The sequence below is a fragment of the Carassius carassius genome, chromosome 25 (genome assembly GCF_963082965.1).
Source record: "Carassius carassius chromosome 25, fCarCar2.1, whole genome shotgun sequence".
Lineage (NCBI taxonomy): Eukaryota > Metazoa > Chordata > Actinopteri > Cypriniformes > Cyprinidae > Carassius > Carassius carassius.
Genome location: NC_081779.1, coordinates 2,013,057 through 2,031,861, shown reverse-complemented (window position 1 = coordinate 2,031,861; position 18,805 = coordinate 2,013,057). Strand labels below are relative to the sequence as shown.

At 35.0% G+C, this 18,805-nt stretch overlaps 1 protein-coding gene across 3 annotated transcripts; it reads right to left on the bottom strand.

Moving 5' to 3' along the window:
* Positions 1-4,842: 4,842 nt before the first annotated feature.
* Positions 4,843-18,395, bottom strand: LOC132103881 (TGF-beta receptor type-2-like). 3 transcript variants are annotated; one of them, XM_059508946.1, is made up of 9 exons: positions 18,233-18,393; positions 16,114-16,264; positions 13,761-13,978; positions 12,468-12,621; positions 11,789-11,979; positions 9,532-10,316; positions 8,145-8,286; positions 6,750-6,874; positions 4,843-5,633 (listed from the first exon to the last, which is right to left on the bottom strand). In XM_059508946.1, exons 1-9 carry the CDS (start codon positions 18,291-18,293, stop codon positions 5,466-5,468), a joined length of 1,995 nt encoding a protein of 664 aa, XP_059364929.1. In that variant the 5' UTR covers positions 18,294-18,393; the 3' UTR covers positions 4,843-5,465. The 3 variants fall into 3 exon arrangements, 2 of the variants coding, with proteins under 2 accessions (XP_059364929.1, XP_059364930.1); XR_009423478.1 differs by having other exon boundaries at positions 5,495-5,633; positions 8,145-8,309; positions 18,233-18,395; XM_059508947.1 differs by lacking the exons at positions 13,761-13,978; positions 16,114-16,264 and having other exon boundaries at positions 18,233-18,392.
* Positions 18,396-18,805: the final 410 nt, after the last annotated feature.

The window sequence follows — 18,805 nt, the reverse complement described above, 5'->3', positions numbered from 1 at the left end:
TGTTGAAAGTTAATGTTAACTGAACACAAAACTAGAGACTTGTTTAGTAAGATTTTATCAGAAAATATTTTAGAATTTTTATCATGCAATTTAAAACATTTTAATTGCTTAATTATTGTTTGCCTGGATTTATTTTGTGTTAATGTAACTCTTTTTAAAAAGTTTTTGGCATAAAGTTAGCCTGCGATGCTGACAGCACTGAACACATGACTTTTTATTATGAACTAGTAGATGCTCTTCCCCAGTGAGTCTCAGTCACCTCTGGCTTTTTAAACTGTAACCTTGAAACATGCATTTTCTGTAAACCTATTTTGAAATAAGTATTGTAAAAAAAAAAGTGCTATACTCATACAATATTTAACCATGCAAGTACTGCAGTAATGGTTATTTTTGTAGTTACTATGGTTTTACTGCAACAGTCATAGTTAAACCATGGTGATTGTAGTAAAACTACGGTTGATTTTGTTTTTACTATGGTTTTACTGCAAAAGCTGTAGTAAAATCATGGTTAATTTTCAAAAGACTACAAATAATCCTGAATTATCCACTTTTGATCAAAGCATCTGGTAAATGTTAATGTATTTGTACATGAAATATGAGATAAACGAAAATATGAATAAAGTTACATCTGTTCTTTAGAGTGGTGGTTATTATAAACCAGAGGCGGGAGCCGCGGGGGGTCTGTAACGATGAGCAAAACACCGGTGAACCACGTCCACGCAGAGCAGCCGGGATGCATCGTCCCAGCATCGTTCGGAGAGCATTTCCGATCAGAGGCCGAAGTCGCTGCGACATCTTCCCTATTAGCAAACGCTCCCTGAGCGATATTGTGCCGATTGAATTTTGTAGATCGGGTCGACGTCGGCCCAACGTATGTGTGCTGTCTGGGTCGCGAACCCGCTTTGAACTCCCGAACTGATTCAAATGATTCACGATCCCGCTCCGAACTCCCAAACTGATTCGTGATCCCCAAACTGACTCAAATGATTCGCGAACTCGCTACGAACTCCCGAACTGATTCAAATGATTCGCGATCCCGCTACGAACTCCCGAACTGATTCAAATGATTCGCGATCCCCAACCTGACTCAAATGATTCGCGAACCCGCTACGAACTCCTGAACTGATTCGCGATCCCCAAACTGACTCAAATGATTCGCGATCCCGCTCCGAACTCCCAAACTGATTCGCGATCCCCAAACTGACACAAATGATTCGCGAACTCGCTACGAACTCCCGAACTGATTCAAATGATTCGTGATCCCGCTCCGAACTCCCGAACTGACTCAAATAATCTGTGAACCCGCTCCGAACTCTCGAACTGATTCAAATGATCCGCGAAGCCGCTCCGAACTCCCGAGCTGACTCAAATGATTCGCGATCCCCAAACTGACTCAAATGATTCGCGAACCCGCTACGAACTCCCTAACTGATTCAAATGATTTGCGATCCCGCTCTGAACTCCCGAACTGACTCAAATGATTCGCGAACCCCCTCCCAACTCCCAAACTGACTCTTCTGTGGGTTTTATTGTTGTGGGTCTGAATTTGGGCTTCTGGGATCTCAAAAAAGAAACATTTTCAATCTCCAAAGGTGACCGTTATGACAACACACTCTTAGAAAAAAGGGTTCATTGGGGTTCTATATAGAACCACAGGGTTCTTTACTCAACTCCAAAGAACCTTTTATGGTAAAAGGTTCTATAATGACAAGAAAGAACCCTTTTGGCACAAAGGTTCTTTAGGCTATTATTCATTCATATATTACATCATTCTGCAACATTTTGTATTTGTAACTAAATTATTGTTTGTAGTAACTTAATATCACATTTTAATCATGCTGATTTTTGGAGAAAAACTGAAATGGCACTCTTCGTGTGATATTGATTAACTACATAAAATGATACATTTTCTAACCCCCATATCTTGAATTTTTGTGATCATTCACATGCATTCATAAATGCATTTGAATAGACTGAATAATGCAGTGAAAGAACACACTCAAAATGCACACGCGCACTAGTATGACTTCATCATGTAACTTTACATTAGCCTAGATGCGTGCACTTTTTAGGCACGATTTTTTTAGTTTTTGAATATACTTGATACTGTTAAAAGGCACATCATTAAAACAAAAAATACGACTTCACATATCACACCTAAACATGTGTGGAAAACATAATTAGAACTAGCTACTAAATTAGTTAAAAATGCCTATCCATACAGCTATGATCAGCTGTTCCTTCATATGGGCTAGTTGCATATCTCCGCCATCTTGGATTTCTGGTCTTGCGAGTGTATGCTTTGATATTTCCGGTTGTGCTAAACGCCAGTGCAGAGAACCGGAGAAATCCAAATATTACCTTCTATATATGTTTACAGGATTTATAATATCACTTCAAATGCAAATAAGATCTACACTGAGAGGAAAATTTAACTCATGGTGTGTACACACAGATACATAATATATTTTTTACCATACCAATTATGTAAATGTAAAAATTACTTATTTCTCGAAAATGTTTGTATTACAATGATTATTATTTGTTTAATGAAATATTCACCTTGTGAGACATGGGCTGTGATTTATCTTCACATTTCTCAATTGTGCACATACATTAGTTTGTTTCATCATCATTTTCACAATATATTTTATTATTTGACAGTCAACTTTGTGATGAGCAGATATTTGAGATGCCATCATTTTAAAGAATTGACAGCCACGATCACTTGATTGCATGTAGCTCTGTGAATGTGATAACAAAATTAAATAAAAATGTCTTGCTCTTGTAGAATAATGTTCTAATGAAGAATGTTTTACTCTTATTGACAGTTGTTTTGTAATATCAGGAGAAATACAAAGATGTTAAAATTGAGAGAGGGCTGCTCAGTTTCTCACAAAAACATTTGCACAATTCAAATGAAAGACGTGGAGGCAACCAGTCTTTAGATCTAGCATTCTGCATGCTTTAAATCAGATACAGAAATGATGTAGCTTGAACGAATAGCATTTTTATTTAAATTAACAACAGAGAGAAAGTGAGAAACTGCATGTGTGAATAATGTTTGTGTAGTGTCTCTTCAATAATCAAGCTGCAAGTTTAGTTACATCAAAAACAGATACATTTTTAGTTTTTAGTATGCTAAAAGCTATTTTATTAATGAATATTGCATTGATCACCAGTGTTTGGAATAACGCCGTTTAAAAGAACGGTGTTAGGTAACAATGTTATTTTTTCAGTAACGGGGTAATCTAATTAATTACTTTTCCCGTCGTTACAATGCCGTTAGAGAAATCTGAATCACCCACCGAATCTTGCAGAGAAGAAGAGCGTGAACAGGAGCTCATTTTGGTAAGTATTCTGATTAATTATCTCCCTTGACTTCATGCCTCCACGTCCCCCTGATAGCCTCAGAGACAGTAAAAGTTGTCTGGGAGCTTCTCCTCCTGTCCATATGGTAATTTCTCTACTGTGTGACAGAGAGTCGCTGGTTATGACGCAATCGTTAGCTTATTTTTACAAAAACTGCTTCTACGGGACCATAACGTAAGATACAAGGTAATGGAGCCTTTTATACATTTTCGTGTTTCTTTAGAAATAATTAATGGACAAATGGAGTCTTTAAACGCCTCAGATGTAAAGTTATTCGCTGTCAAAGTGACCCCAAAATGAATGGGAGTCAATGGAATGCTAACAGTAGGTGGGGGTCTGCTAGCCAATGGCGGGGCCCAGGGGTGCTTAAAAAAATATGAAACCCTGCCCCCCTGCTTTCCACTGCAGGAACTTTACCCAGGAACTAGGGACTTTGGGCCGGTATACTCTGTGTGTTTCCACCGCAGGAACCAGGAACTAAATAAAGTTCCGGGTCAAAAAATGCCCCTCAGAAAGTCACTGCTGGCAAGGTGGTACTTTTTCAAAGTTCCGGAACTTTCGGGGGCAGGACTTTGGCGCTAAACATCGTGATTGGTTGAGTTCACGCAGCTTTGTGATTTCATTGCAAAGTGTTCCTGTAGCTCAAGTGGTAGAGTTGGGTTGGGTGTTTGAATCCCAGGGAACACTTGTTAATTGGAAATTGTTAGCATGAATGCAATGTAAGTGCTTTGGATAAAAGCATCTGCAAAAAAATGCATATATGTAAAAAGCACCTAATGATGAGTGCTTTTCGAAACTCATTTTTGCGTTGCAAAATTATTCACTGCTTCGAAGCTATAAAGTGCGTATTGTGAATCATTTGACTGAAATCGTAACTTTGGAGCAGTTTGGCCAATCTTTTGATTTAGATCTGAACGGGTTTTGACAGTGGGGTAGCCAGAATTTTAAAGGGCACCTATTATGCAAAATCCACTTTTACAAGGTGTTTGGACAGAAATGTGTGCTGGAATTGTGTGTACACAGCCATAGAAAGATAAGAATCCAACCAGTCTTTTTTTTAAATCTTCATAAAACCAAACCAGGCTCAAAAAACAAGCGGTTTGGATCCTGACCTCAATATTAGGTGATATTGCAGTAGCCCCGCCCACCACTATTGACTGACAGGTGCTTATAAACACATCCTCAGCTCACTGATTTATTATATATTATAATATATAATATTCTGCTGACTCGAACCTCTGGCCTTACAAATACAAGTCTCTAACCACCATGCATGGTGCTTTTTCATATTTTAATATCTAAGAAATAAATAACTGCGAGAGTGGCTTGGGGCTGGAAAAGTCTGAGAGCTTCCTAAACACCAATCTTATTATTCTGCATTCATGTGAAGCTGAATCTGTCCAGCAGGGGGCAGCACATGATATAATCAGAGTGTGTTTGCGGTCCACAAAACATGATTCACAGACAATGAATGATTTATGATGTTTTATAAAGTTTTTAAACAAATGTATGCAATGATTATATACTAAAATATGCTCATTTTCATGGCTTTTATACTTGCCTGGAAGAATTAGATCAACACTTAATCGAAATCAATCTCTGCTCTGTAAGGCACGTGTGTAAAAGTCTGTAAAAGATGGTATTTTCACATTTAATAAACAAACAGCTTCACCTGAGAGTCTCAAATACAGCAGAATTCATATTTCATAATCTGGATCATCTTTGGCTCACATCTTCTGTATTTTTCTTTAATAAACACTTAAATCAGCTGGATTCGGTCTGCTTTATCGCTCATAATCATCTTGGGGATTTATAATACTGGCACTTTACTTGGTCTCTTGATGCACTTCCCAGAATCCTTTGCGTCAGGACTCATGTTCCTCTCTGTCTTTGACTGTTTCACGTCAGCGAAGCAGATTTTCCCTGAAGCTTATAATGATCATAACGAGCGACTGGCATCATACACCATCTGGATATTAAGTATGAGTTCATAGCTAAATAAACGTCACCTGTGCTGTACACAAGCATGTGTTTGGTGTTCAGTTGTTCCTGTAAAGTGCAAATGTCACACGTCGGGGGTCTGCGGTTCGGATCTATTTCTCATAGTTCCCAGAATCCTGTGCGCTCTTGTCGTCGGAGCTGACTGAGATCATGGTGCTGCTGATTTCACTGAATCGCTCCACGATGCACTGCGCCGTCAGACGCGCCTCGGGGTCGTGATCCCAGCACTCCTCTATACTGGAGCACAGCAGCTGGACGCCCTGATGATGAGCGTAAAAACAGATGAACAATACAAACACCATTCCACTGAATACACAAATAATGATGCAAAGAAATAAATGAATCATTCAAATAAATAACAAAGATTTAAAAAATACAATTTTATTAAAAATGATATTAAAACATCATATTGAAATAAAATAAATAATAAAAATGAGTAAAAAAACTGATTTAAATAAATAAAAATAAGATTAAACTAAATATATTAATGATTAACATGAATTAATGAATGATTAAATTAAATGACTTATAAATAATAAAAACAATAGATTTAAATATACAATACAAATTATATTTAAATAATTAAATTGAGTAATAAATAAATACTACATCTACCAGTATAGTACTAGAGTGAGCATAATAAAATATATATAAATAAAAAATATAATATTTCATTAAAACCAATAAAAATGTATTTAAATAAATAATAAAGTTTAGATATAAATAATACATAATATACCAATAATATACAATACACTTTAAATATATATATATATATATATATATTTAAAAATCATATAATATTTGATTAAAATCAATACAAATAAAATAAATAATACAATGTATATTTAAATAATTAAGTAGATTTAAAAATCTTAAATCTGCCAGTACAATACTTTAGTGAGTAGATATTTAATATTGTAGTTTTTATTTTATATTATAGTTTTTGTTAATATATTTTTTACATTAAAATAAATTTTTATATATTTTTCGCTTTTATACTGATTTTAGTGAGTTTTATTAATTTTGTGGCATTTTTTCTTTTTTTAGAATAATAGGTCTATATTGTTTTATTTAAGTCTAAGTTATTTTAGTTATGCATTAGTTATATGCTAAACTAAATGAAAATGAGAAATGTTGCTTTGGACACTAGATGAAAAAAAATAAGTTTAATACTTATATTTTATTTCAGTTAACATTCATTTTATTTCAAGTAGAAAGTTTCAGTTTTAGTTAACTGTTATAACCCTGCTGTAAATAAAAAGGTCTGAATCTGATCAGTTGTATTGTTTCAGCAGCACCAGAAGGTTCCTGGGGTCTGTGGGGCGCTGGTTTACTGAAGCCTCAGGCTCTGTGAGACTAGTTTAGCTAGTTACCGTGTGGTTAGTCCAGCTGGCCGGTATCTCAGGTCTCAGTTCGTCTCTGATGACGTCGTCCTTCATGCTCTCCACACACAGATGATCCTTCAGCTTCCCGAACGGAGGCTTGTATTCCCGCACATCTGCACACACACACACACACACACCAGCATTAGGTCTGTGCTCAGAGCGGCGGGGAATCCCTGGAGAATTGCATTGTGGTAAGTGTGTCAGCAGGGTTTTAACCAGCCATTCACAACAAGCAACACAAATCTGGTAGTTTACCACAGCAAATACTCTAGAATCTGAAAAACCTTTAAACAACAACAACAAAGAGGAAGTGCATGGTTCAGGTACAGGAAGTGGGCTGTGTGACATGACACGTGTAACGGCTCATGACAGCGGTACTTCCTGTTTCAATATTTATATATGTTAAAGACAAAAAAAAAAAGTTATTTTTAATACAATGTATTACACATTTATTCATATTATTACAATATGATATAATTACAACTATTTAAAATACACACACATAATCTTTTTATATTTTTATAATAAAATAATTTTTATAATTAATCAAATGTACAGAAGTTATAATATCATATCATATAAATGGTATATATAAAATACATGTAATATAATTATGTACATATATAAATATATATAAAATATAATATTTAATGCATTTGCTTAATATAATATATATTTGATTTATATTATTATTATAATTATATTTTTATATTCTCTCTCTCTCTCTCTCTCTCTCTATATATATATATATATATAAATTATTTGTAGAATAATATTTTAAAATAATAAATAAAAATACAATAATATTTTTAGGTATTAACACTATATTCAACTATATATATCTTTTACATATTTATGTATTTATATTTAATTATAAATATATTAAAGATATTTTAAAGGTTTAAATGTTATATTAAATATTACATTAAGATTGTATATATAAATAGAAATGTTATTAAATAGAATAATCAATATTACAATTTTATAGTGTTTAAATATTGATTATTCTATTTAATAACATAATAAATTTATAATATATTTTTAACAGAAAATCATATTTAATGCTGTATAATGTATTATATTACATTATATTATAATGTGTAATATATATAATTAACAAATTTTATTAAAAATAACTAATCTTAATTTATCTATCTAACTATCTTAATTTTAAATCAGACAGGGGAAGGGGTGTTTATTTTTAAATATTTATACATAATTTCTATGACAAATTCTCTGGAGACCATGAGGAAGATCTGCTGTGGTCTGTGGACTGAGATCAGGTGAGATGGACAGAGATTTGTCGTTCAGTGTGTGTGTGTTCACGTGTGTGTGTGTGTGTGTGTGATATGGTGAGTGTAACCACTGAAGGACGTTTCTCACCGCCGATGGCGCTGCATCTGGACGTGATTTCCCACAGAACCAGAGCCATGGAGTAAACGTCAGCCTGTTTGAAGGACTCGATGTTCTCCAGGTCCATCCTGGACTCCAGCACCTCAGGAGCCATATATCTGGCCGTTCCCACCTGAGAAAGACAGACAACACGTCCTGAAAACACTCCCAACTTATTTAATGAGAACTTACACTCAACTTAAACACATTATTATGATAGATTTTAAGATAGATGTTTAGGACGTAATGTAAAATACAGACTTTTATTTTGAAATGCTTGTTTTTCCAGCTGTACAATGAGTTACAAAGAACTAAAAACACATTCTATTGCTTTAAATTACTGTAAATGCTTTCATTTAAAAAAAAATTCTGGACTGGACTTTGAGAAAATATGAGCATTTGTTGCACCATGCAACTTCCTCTTTAAATATAATGCTTTAATTCCTACATAATCATCATTATTATTATTGAGTGTGTGGTTCAAACAGACGTTACTTTCTCTTACAGTCTTTGATGTTGTTTTATTATTTTTAAACCATCACTGTACTAAGAAAAAAAAAACTATGGCATAAAACCAAACACTGATTGTAATTAATGTGAAAACTGTTTTGTATCTGCTAGCTATGAAGTTTATTAGAAATTTAGCACTGACATTTTCATACAAATATTTTAATAGAGAAATGCAATGAATTACTAATACTATATAAAAAACCAAATACATAATTATTATATAAGAATAATTGAATTTTTTACATGTAAAAAATAAATTGTATATATATATAATTTTACATTTACATATTTTAATAATCATATATATATATATATATATATGTATATATATATATATATATATATATATATATATGTATATATATATATATATATGTATATATATATATATATATAAATTAGTTAATATGATTCTAATTATAAATTAATACATACTGTTTTTGTACATTATATCTAATTTGTTATATTTTTTTAAACAACTTTTTAAAATGAAAAACATTTAATGGAATAGTATTATTAAATAAAAAAATAATACACTAACAATTAAATTTTTATTATATATATAAACAATTTGATATATCATTTATTATGATGATTATAATTATATTATAAGACCACATACTATCTAAAAAGTTTTATGATTTCATATATATAAACAACATATTGAACATATAAATTACATCATTTAAGTTATAATATACTTATACATTTATATCTAGTTTTTATCGATTTGTTGAAACACTGAGCTGTATTAGCATAATTCTGTGGGGCTGAGGAGGGAAGATATGTTTTCTTGAAAGAAAACAATTCCTGAAGTTTTCCTGAAGATGCCGCAGGGTTGCTAGCACAACACTGATTAGCTTCTCACCTGTCCGCTGTTGGCCAGTTCTTCAGGAGACATGGAGTTATCGAGTCTCAGACTGAGACCGAAGTCGCACAGACAGCAGCTGAGGTCTGCTTTCACCAGGACGTTTGCGCTCTTCAGGTCCCGGTGTGCGATGGGCGCTTTGGAGCGTCCGCACAGAGTCCGGTCAGCATGGAGATGAGCCACGCCCCTCGCCAGAGACCCACCCATTCGGCACAGCTCGTCCCAGCCAATCACGTGCTGCGTCAGGAACTCCTGCAGGTTTCCTCGCTCGTGATAGGCTGTTATCAACCAATAGCATTGCTCGGCCTTCCGGTCCTCGGCGGTTAGAAACTGAAGCACGTTTTCGTGCCGTAGCTCAGTGTCTGAGAAAATCTCCCACTCGGTTTTCCACGAGGCGTATTCTTCGTACGGAAATATCTTCACCGCTACCTTCTGGAAGGATTCGTCCTTCGCTCCCTGCTTGAGTTTGGCTCTGTAGACTTCAGCGAAGCGGCCTTTCCCCACAATAGCGTCCAGCTGGATCGGGAGTAACTCGGTGTTGTGGTTCAGGCTGTTGGCCGAGCTGCTGTCGGATCGGTCGTCGTCGCTCACGATGATCGCGCAGGTCTCGCTGTCGATGCCTTTGGTTTTGGGCGCTTTGAGGTTGTGCTGGTGAAACATGTGAAAGCAGTAGAAGGCCGAAAGGAGAACGACGACAGCGATCAGGACGGGAAACAGACTGACCAACAGCACCGATCGGAGACTCCTCTTACTGAGAGGAGATTCGGTTCCTGGAGGAGATGAAACTGGAAAATGATCACATACCTGGGGTTATTATCGCTAACTAAAAACTATTACATGTTGACGAAATGAAGTTAAAAATAAAATATAAATATTAGATGAAATACTCAAAGTAAAGGAACATTATGAACGTCGGCTTGGCAAAAAAAAACTAAAATACGTTTAAGCTGGAGCTCTTAAACTTAAAATGTGAAAAAAATAAAAATAAATTAGCAATATACAAAAATCATCATAAAAGCCCAACTAGTAATACAAATAATAAAATAATAAAAATATTAACAAAAATGTAATTAGTATACAAATAATAATAATAATAATAATTTATTTCAGAGGAAAATTATAAGAAAAATATTTATGTCATTGAAGAATTTGTTTAAGCGGCCATAATTATGGACATGATTAGGTGCCATAATTAATTAGTCATTAATTAAAACAAAGCTGTGATGCGTGCCGTTACATAATACATAAAAATATTTTTTTTGAAAATTATTTTAAAACAATTTCTCAGAAAACCAAACTTTTTATGTCACTATGCTTTTATATGTTTAGATATCTGTACTGGAAAGCAAGACCAAAATAGACACTGAATGTCACATTTGCAGTGTTTGCATTCAGACGAATAGATATTTTCTGCACCAAAAGTTTCCCTCCAGAATCACATGATGCAGCTTCCTGTTTAACCCCGTCTAAAACTAGATTCTTGCCATTTCTGAAGCAGAAATAAACATGAGTGGTGCTTTCCTTGTGCAAAACCACATAATGTTATGCATTACAGTTAACAGAGTGATGTGCGGTCCAAGACAAACTGCTCACGTGCACACGCAGAAATAACACACGACTATAAAACAACATTTCTGCCTGTGATGATCTATAAACACAGACAGGAAACCACACGTCTGAAGGCTTCAGCAGCTCTACAGAGACATTTTAGGAAACCACTTACACAATTGACCCAACAATAGCTTTCAAAAGGACTTACAAACAGTGTGAAAGAGACAAAACTGTGACATAAGAGTCTTAATATTCTTATTCTGTTTTGAGAACGACACACTTGTTTTTGAAAGAGTCTCCTCTGCTCAAAAAGGATGCATTTATTTAATTAATAATACTGTAAAATTGTGAAATATTATTAGAATTAGAATAGCGGTTTTCTGTGTGAATCTGTGTTAAAGTGTAATTTATTTCTGTGATGCACAGCTGTATTTTCAGCATCATTCCTCCAGTCTTCAGTGTCACATGATCTTCAGAAATCAGAATAATATGATGATTTGCTGAAACATTTCTGATTATTATCAATGTTGAAAACAGTCGTGCAAACTTAGATGCATTCAATTTTTCAGGATTCACAGATTAATAGAATGTTCTCAAAAGAGCAGCATTTATTTGAAATAGAAATCCGTTGTAACATCATAGCTCACTTTTGATCAATTGAATGCATCCTTGATTAATAAAAGTGTTCATGTCTTGAGCGTCTCACCGTCAGTGAAGAACAGCCGATCGTTGCACTCTTCCTCATTGCAGGAGCAGATGTAAAACTCCTCCTTCATGTCCTCCACCTGCTTCATCTGACAGACGGTGTTGTTGTAGTCCGTCAGATACTGGCCGTAAAACGGGAGCGCCGGATTGTGACACACCGTCTCGATGATGGCGTTCCCTTCACTTCTCCTCCTGAAACACAACATGCACACTGTGAGCTGATTGGCTATTTCTCAGCTATGTTCACTTAAATCAGAAGTTGTTGATTTTAAAGTCTAATAAATGGTTAAACGGCTGGTCAATGGTTAAATATTAGAGAGAAAAAAAGAAAAATAAATCCTAGAGACATCAGCAGTGTTGGTATCAGTGACACTCGCCTTCAGTCGTAAACAAAAAGATGCCATTACACAAATACGTTAAAGATTGAATGTGAAATTACTGCAATATAAAAGTATATTTAAAAACTTTAATGTTTGGTAGGATTAATTGAGATACATACATAGTCGTGACAGACTGAGCGAACACAGAGAGTTCACAAAGCTAAGGATGAATGTCTAGACGGCAGTGCTAATGGACAGAGAGTAGATGACTCTGCTTCTCAACAGTGTTATTTTAGCATCGCTGAGATTCAGATTTGCAGATTGAGTCTGTAAACAGAGACACAGATGTAAAACACGTACCAGGCGCTGACGCACACCTCGTCGGGATTCTCGCAGATGGAGGTGATGTTACACGAGGATTCGCAGACGCCGGTGGCGTTACACGCCGTGGATTCAACGTCACAGAACTTACAGAGCTGAGGGAGTCTGAAGACTTTCGTTTCTGAAGTACGCACTGCAAAAACACAGAGAGAAATGTTTCCATATTATTCATTCCCTGCATTACAATCACTTTAAATGAATTACACACACTATTTACTCAAACTGGAAACCAGCATGTAGAAAATGCTGACACTTTTGACAAATCTTTACCCAGCTCTATAAAACTAGCCCTTTTATACACATGTATTTATCTGGTAACACTTTACAATAAGCTTTCGTTTTTTTAAACCGTAGTCGTGTTATGTTAGTTAACATTAATAACCAACAAATATAACTTTTCATCATCCTTATTAATGCCCACTTCAACATTTACTAATACATTTCAAAATCCCCCCAAAATATTGGTTGATATTAGTTCATTTAGTTTAATTTAATGTGGTATTTTTATTTTTTAATACACACGCACACACACACACACACACACACACACACACACACACAAGCAGTTGTTTTTGTTTTGTTTCGAATTAGATTGCATCATTTCAGGACTGAAATTCGCTCTGAATGAACATGTACATTCACTCTCTGACAGCAGGTGGCGCTAATGTAACAGCATTGATACAGCGTTTGCTCGGTCACCTATCCACCTTATTTGTCAACGCAGAAGTAAGCTGTTTTCTGTGAATGTGTGAGATTTCCGTTTCTTTAGCAGCTGTAGAGGAATAAGGGGAAGAATAAACACGTGCAATAAATGCTAAAACTGTTTGCACTTCAAACCAGTGTGTTCATAGTCAAGATAATACAATGCAATAATATAGTGACACACATTTTTGTCATGTAAAGCAGCAAAAAGAGCTATACCGAGCAGCTAAAAGTAGCAGATGACAACAGAAGCAAGACATATAAAAGTCACAAATGGCTTACAGCAAGTATAAGGTGGATAATTAAGGGATCACGCATAAATCTGCGGAGGCAACCTCTGCTTCAAATCAGCTGGTTCTTTGCCACTACGTCGTGCATTAAAATCATTTAATGCACAGCTAGCCATGCATTATCCTGCTTATACCATGGTCATTTGTCAGCAGTGACAAGTTAAAGCTGTTTATGTTGTCAGAGCAGTATTCGACCGGACCTACACCTAATGAAGACCTCAAACACCCATTCAATGACAAATGATGCATGAGAAACCACACTCACGACGTCTACACTCACATAGAACTAAATCGTAGTCGTTATCAGGTTTGTTGAGCAGCATGTGTTCGTTGCACTCGTGTCCCGTACAGGCACACAGACGGAGGATACGCCCTTTCACGAATCTGATGGTCAGCACACAGTCTGAGCTGCTGAAGTTGTCCAGCTTCACGCCGTACAGCGGCTGCATCGGGTCATGACACATCGTCTCCACCATCACAACTCCATCCTCCCTCCACCTGGAAGAGAGAAATCAAGTTAATTCAGTACTTAGCATGCTACTCATACTTATTCTGCACTATGATGTATAGTCAGCAAAGCATGCAGAGTCAATATCCTGATGCTTTATTACATTTGTCAAAATGTGTAGAATTATAACAGAACTCATTGTGATTAATACAGTATCCCAAAATGCAATGAGCTCTACCTATTATTTCCAGTGCTACAAATAAACCGGAAATTATATGGTAAAACTGTAAAATCTCATCTCGACTGTCAAAAGTAAATAAAAAATTTAATATATTTTATATGCATCCGTTATATATAAAATATTCAAAATATTTTCATGCATAAATACATATTGAAGTAACGAAAACGTATTATGGTTGTTATTATAGTTAGCTAAAACTACTTGAAATAAAATATTTATTTTTAAACCTTTTAATTTATATTGTTTCAGTTAGATGCAACTTGCAAATGTTTTTCATCTACTAAAATACTAAATAAAGTATTTTAATGAAAACTGTAAAGACATTCACAAAATATATACAAATAGCACTTATACAAAGTGCTGTCAAACGATTAATCGCGTCCAAAATAAAAGTGTTGTTTACATAATATATATATGTGTACTGTGTATATTTATTATGTATATATAAATACAAACACATTCAGTATATATTTTGAAAATATTTACATGTATTCACGTTCATATAATTTATATTATGCATAAATATATTTAATATATAAACATAACATTTTTCTTAAATATATACATGCATGTGTGTGTATTTATATAAACATAATAAATATACACAGTTCACACACATATATAATGTAAGCAAACAATTATTTTGGATGTGATTAATCGCAATTAATAATTAACATAGTAGGCACAATATATAGTACAGTTTTAAAAGTAGTATGTGAAATAGTGTCCAGTAATCATACAGTAAAAGTAACAGGAAGTCAGTCAGCTGATTTACACCAGTGTTTGTATATTTTGGGTTCTTGTTCCTTTATCTTCTGCTGCATGGAAAATGAAACAAGCTAATGTTGTGCTTTCTCTTTTCATGTAATAATCACAAACCAAACTACAACACCCATAATGCAGCAGTGTACAGGTCTGTTTGCATCTATTATGCATCTATATATATCAAAGACGGTTTAGAAAAAGAGTTATTGTAGTTAGGTTTTGTAGTTAACGTCACAGAAGAAACTTTTACATTTCTCTGTTTCTTTACATCCATCTACGTTCTGGTGCTAACATTAATAACTTCATGAATCTGTAACGAACTAACTGTAAAGAAATCACTCACCCAAAAAATGCAAATGACAGAGTAAATGAGGAGAGAATGTTTGGGGTGCACTGAGAAATTAAATAAAAAAATAAATATGATTTGCTATCAGCAAACTGTCTTTATGCTTATTTGTTAAAGGAATCATTCAGCCAAAAATGAAAATTTGTTAAAAATATACTCACCCTGAGTCAATTCATGTTGTAGATTAGTTCGTTTTTTTATCAAATTGGGAGAAATGTAGCATTGCATCACTTGCTCTGCAGTGAATGGGTGCCGTCAGAATGAGAGGCCAAACAGCTGATTAAAAACATCACAATAATCCACAGCACTCCAGTCCATCAGTTAACATCTGGAGAAGACAAAAGCTGAAACAAATCCATCATAAAGACGTTTTTGACAAATTTTTGGCTTGTAAACGGTGCTCGTTCTGTGCAGATTTCTCTCCTAGTTCAGACCAAACCACTTTTTCACTGAAGGAAGCAATATTATGGATAGAGGACTGCCGTTTTAGCAAAAAACAACAGTTTAAAGTGATGGATGATGGATTTGTTTTTGTCTTCTCCAGATGTTAACTGATGGACTGGAGTGGATTATTGTGATGTTTGTATCAGCTGTTTGGACTCTGATTCTGACGGCACCCATTCACTGCAGAGCAAGTGATGCTATGCTACATTTCTCCAAACCTGATGAAGAAACAAACTCATCTATGTCTTGAATGATCTCAAGAGTGAGTAAATCGTCAGCTAATGTTCATCTGTAGGTGAACTATTGCTTTAAGTGAAGAATGCTGCATCACGTCTAAGAGCGTGTTGGAACAGACCCCAGTGTGATTCATGCTCACGAGTGCATCATACCAGACGGCGGCGCAGACGTCATCTGGATTCGGGCAGACCTTTGGGAAGCTGCAGTTCGCGATGCACTGATACGACTTGCAGATCGCCGGCTGAGGGTCACATGACTTACACACAGCGTGTGGATTGGCTGTGTGGAGCAGAGCTGATGCACCTGAGATAGAACAGTATTTAGATACAATTATAGCTTTTATCAATATTTAGAATTTGTTTTTACTTTTATATGTTCATTTGTAGTAATGTTATGCAATTTTTATAATTTTATTAAATGTCTATATAATTTTTGTAATAATTTTGATAAATAAACTAACTGAAATTATGATTTTATAAATATTTTATTTCAGTCAATGTTTTTATTTTAGGTTACTTTCCATCAATTTTATTTTTAATGAACTATAACGACCCTGGATCAGGCAAAAGTATTGTGTTTTAAGAGGTTAGTTAATGGATGGTTGATATTTAATGTGATTTGTAAAAAGCTGACTTCATAGATACACGGAAAATCACCAAAACACCAGCTGATTCATAGACATTTTACAAACTGCACAAACTTTTCTACAGCAACAAGCATGTGATGACGTAACCGTCTCAACATTCGGCTGGACGTTGCTTCAGTGTCTGCGTCTGCCAGGAAAATAAACGCAAACACATGCTGCATCACTGTTAAATGTTGCTGCGGTAAATGCACACACGGCTTTGCGAAAAGAGATATTGGGATCTTCAGGATCTCTTAAATGCAACCGTAGGTTTAAGTTGGTACATGCTAAACCTGAGAAACATCTGTGTGGACGTACACTATGTTTGACTTTAGTGATGTACTATTATAAGCATTATGTTTTAATACAATTCATTATATTATTATAATATAATATAATATAATATATAATTATAAATATAATCAGGGTAAATAATTAGTCATTCTGCAGATACTATTACAGTTTATATTAATATTTTTATTTTTATACTTTCAGAATTCCTTTTTTTTTGCAACCTTTGGTGTTTTTCTAATTTCTATTAGTTTTTTTTTAAATATGTCTATACAGTTTTTATTTGCTTTATTTAATTTTTAGTTTCAGTTATTTTAGTTCATCCAGTTAAACTAAATTGTATTATTTATTATACAATTCATACAATAATAAATATAATTGATTATTTATTTGTTTTTAATTGTTATTATTGTTTCATTAACGTTGTTGCAGTAATGTACTTGTTACAGTATTATTATCAGTATAAGTACTGAGTAATATTAATTAACTATATGTACTTACTACATGTTAGGGTTAGGATTCGGCTAGGGTTACTTGCATGTAATTATGCATAATTCATTGTTATTTTAATAGTAAGTACATGTAACGTGTAACAAGGACACATTAAAATAAACTGTTACCGATTTTTTTTTTTTTGGCTTTAATTTCAGTATAATGGGGAAGAATGGTGATGCTTAATAATTCAAATCCTTTTATCATTATTATTTTTTAATTATCCTAATTTCATAATGTTATGTCTTACCCCGGCTATGTTACAACTAACCCGGACTATGGGGTAAATTATAACATTTCCCTCCCCAAACCATGCATATTCCGTTTGTGCTGCAAATATACCAGCTTCATCATGTAATAGCAGACACTTGTAACTATTGTGTATCATATTTTGAAAGCACTGGCTTATAATAACTCCAATAAAATAACCCCCCCCCCCCCCCCCCCTTTTTACTATCAGATACCCTTACTTCATCATGAAAGCAGCACAGTTACTGGTAAACCTGTGGTAAATATTAGACCCAGGTCCAATAGTTATGTTATATAGTTTTACGGTAGTAACAAAACATTGCCATGATTTTAAAGCATGCATAAATAAAACAATGACAAAACTGGATTCGTTTCAAACAAACACACATGCAGATACACACGCACGCACGCAGACGCACGAGGAAACGTGTGTGAGACTCGTTTTTCCGTAAGTTTCAGAAACTGAAAGAAAAACTAATAATTAATCTATTTAGACGCAATAAACAGTGAGTTTGACGCGACGCGACTCGCTGACGCTCCCGTGAAGCGCTCGCGCACACTGATCATAACTGCGTCAGAGTCAGCGCGGTAATGAGACTGAAGCGGAAACTCACCAGACACCAGACACACAAGAAGAACCGACCCAAAAGCGACGCGCTCCATCACCCGCTCCATCGCGTCTGAACCCCGGATCGATGCTCTTATATCGGCTCTGTCTCATTCTCCTCCCTCATCTGAGAGGAGCGCGCGGTGATGCACGTGAGACACGGAGGAGACAGGAAACGTGCGCGAGGAGCGAGCTCTGCCTCGGAGGGAGGAGGAAGCGTCTCTTTTCCCTGCTTTACTTTCTCAAAACCGGTACTGCTGCCTCTGTGTCAGTCCATACTGCGCTCACTCACTAGACAACACCTTGGGACAGCTCTAAAGCTGCAGTGCACCACATAGACGGCATTATAGGCATCATATAGGCCTACTGAGTTGCCTACATTTTAAGGCATATCAAGTGATTTTCCTATTAATTTGTCTATTATTCTCAAAACCTAGATAAACAACATTTCTAGGTGTCATTAGTCACCACACCTACAGAATTTCCCACTCATGCACAGGCTACGCCGCATTTCATGCATCATTATCTCAAAACTTTCTAGTTTACAACTAGCTGAGTTTACAACTTAACACGTCTGGGC

Coding starts and splice junctions, on each gene's coding strand:
- LOC132103881 (XM_059508946.1), bottom strand. CDS start 18,293: ATGGAGCGGGTGATGGAGCGCGTCGCTTTTGGGTCGGTTCTTCTTGTG. Junction 12,622..13,760: donor CGACTACGATTTAGTTCTAT/GTGAGTGTAGAC, acceptor GTGTTTTTGCAG/TGCGTACTTCAGAAACGAAA. Junction 6,875..8,144: donor CAGATGCAGCGCCATCGGCG/GTGAGAAACGTC, acceptor GTGTGTGTGCAG/ATGTGCGGGAATACAAGCCT.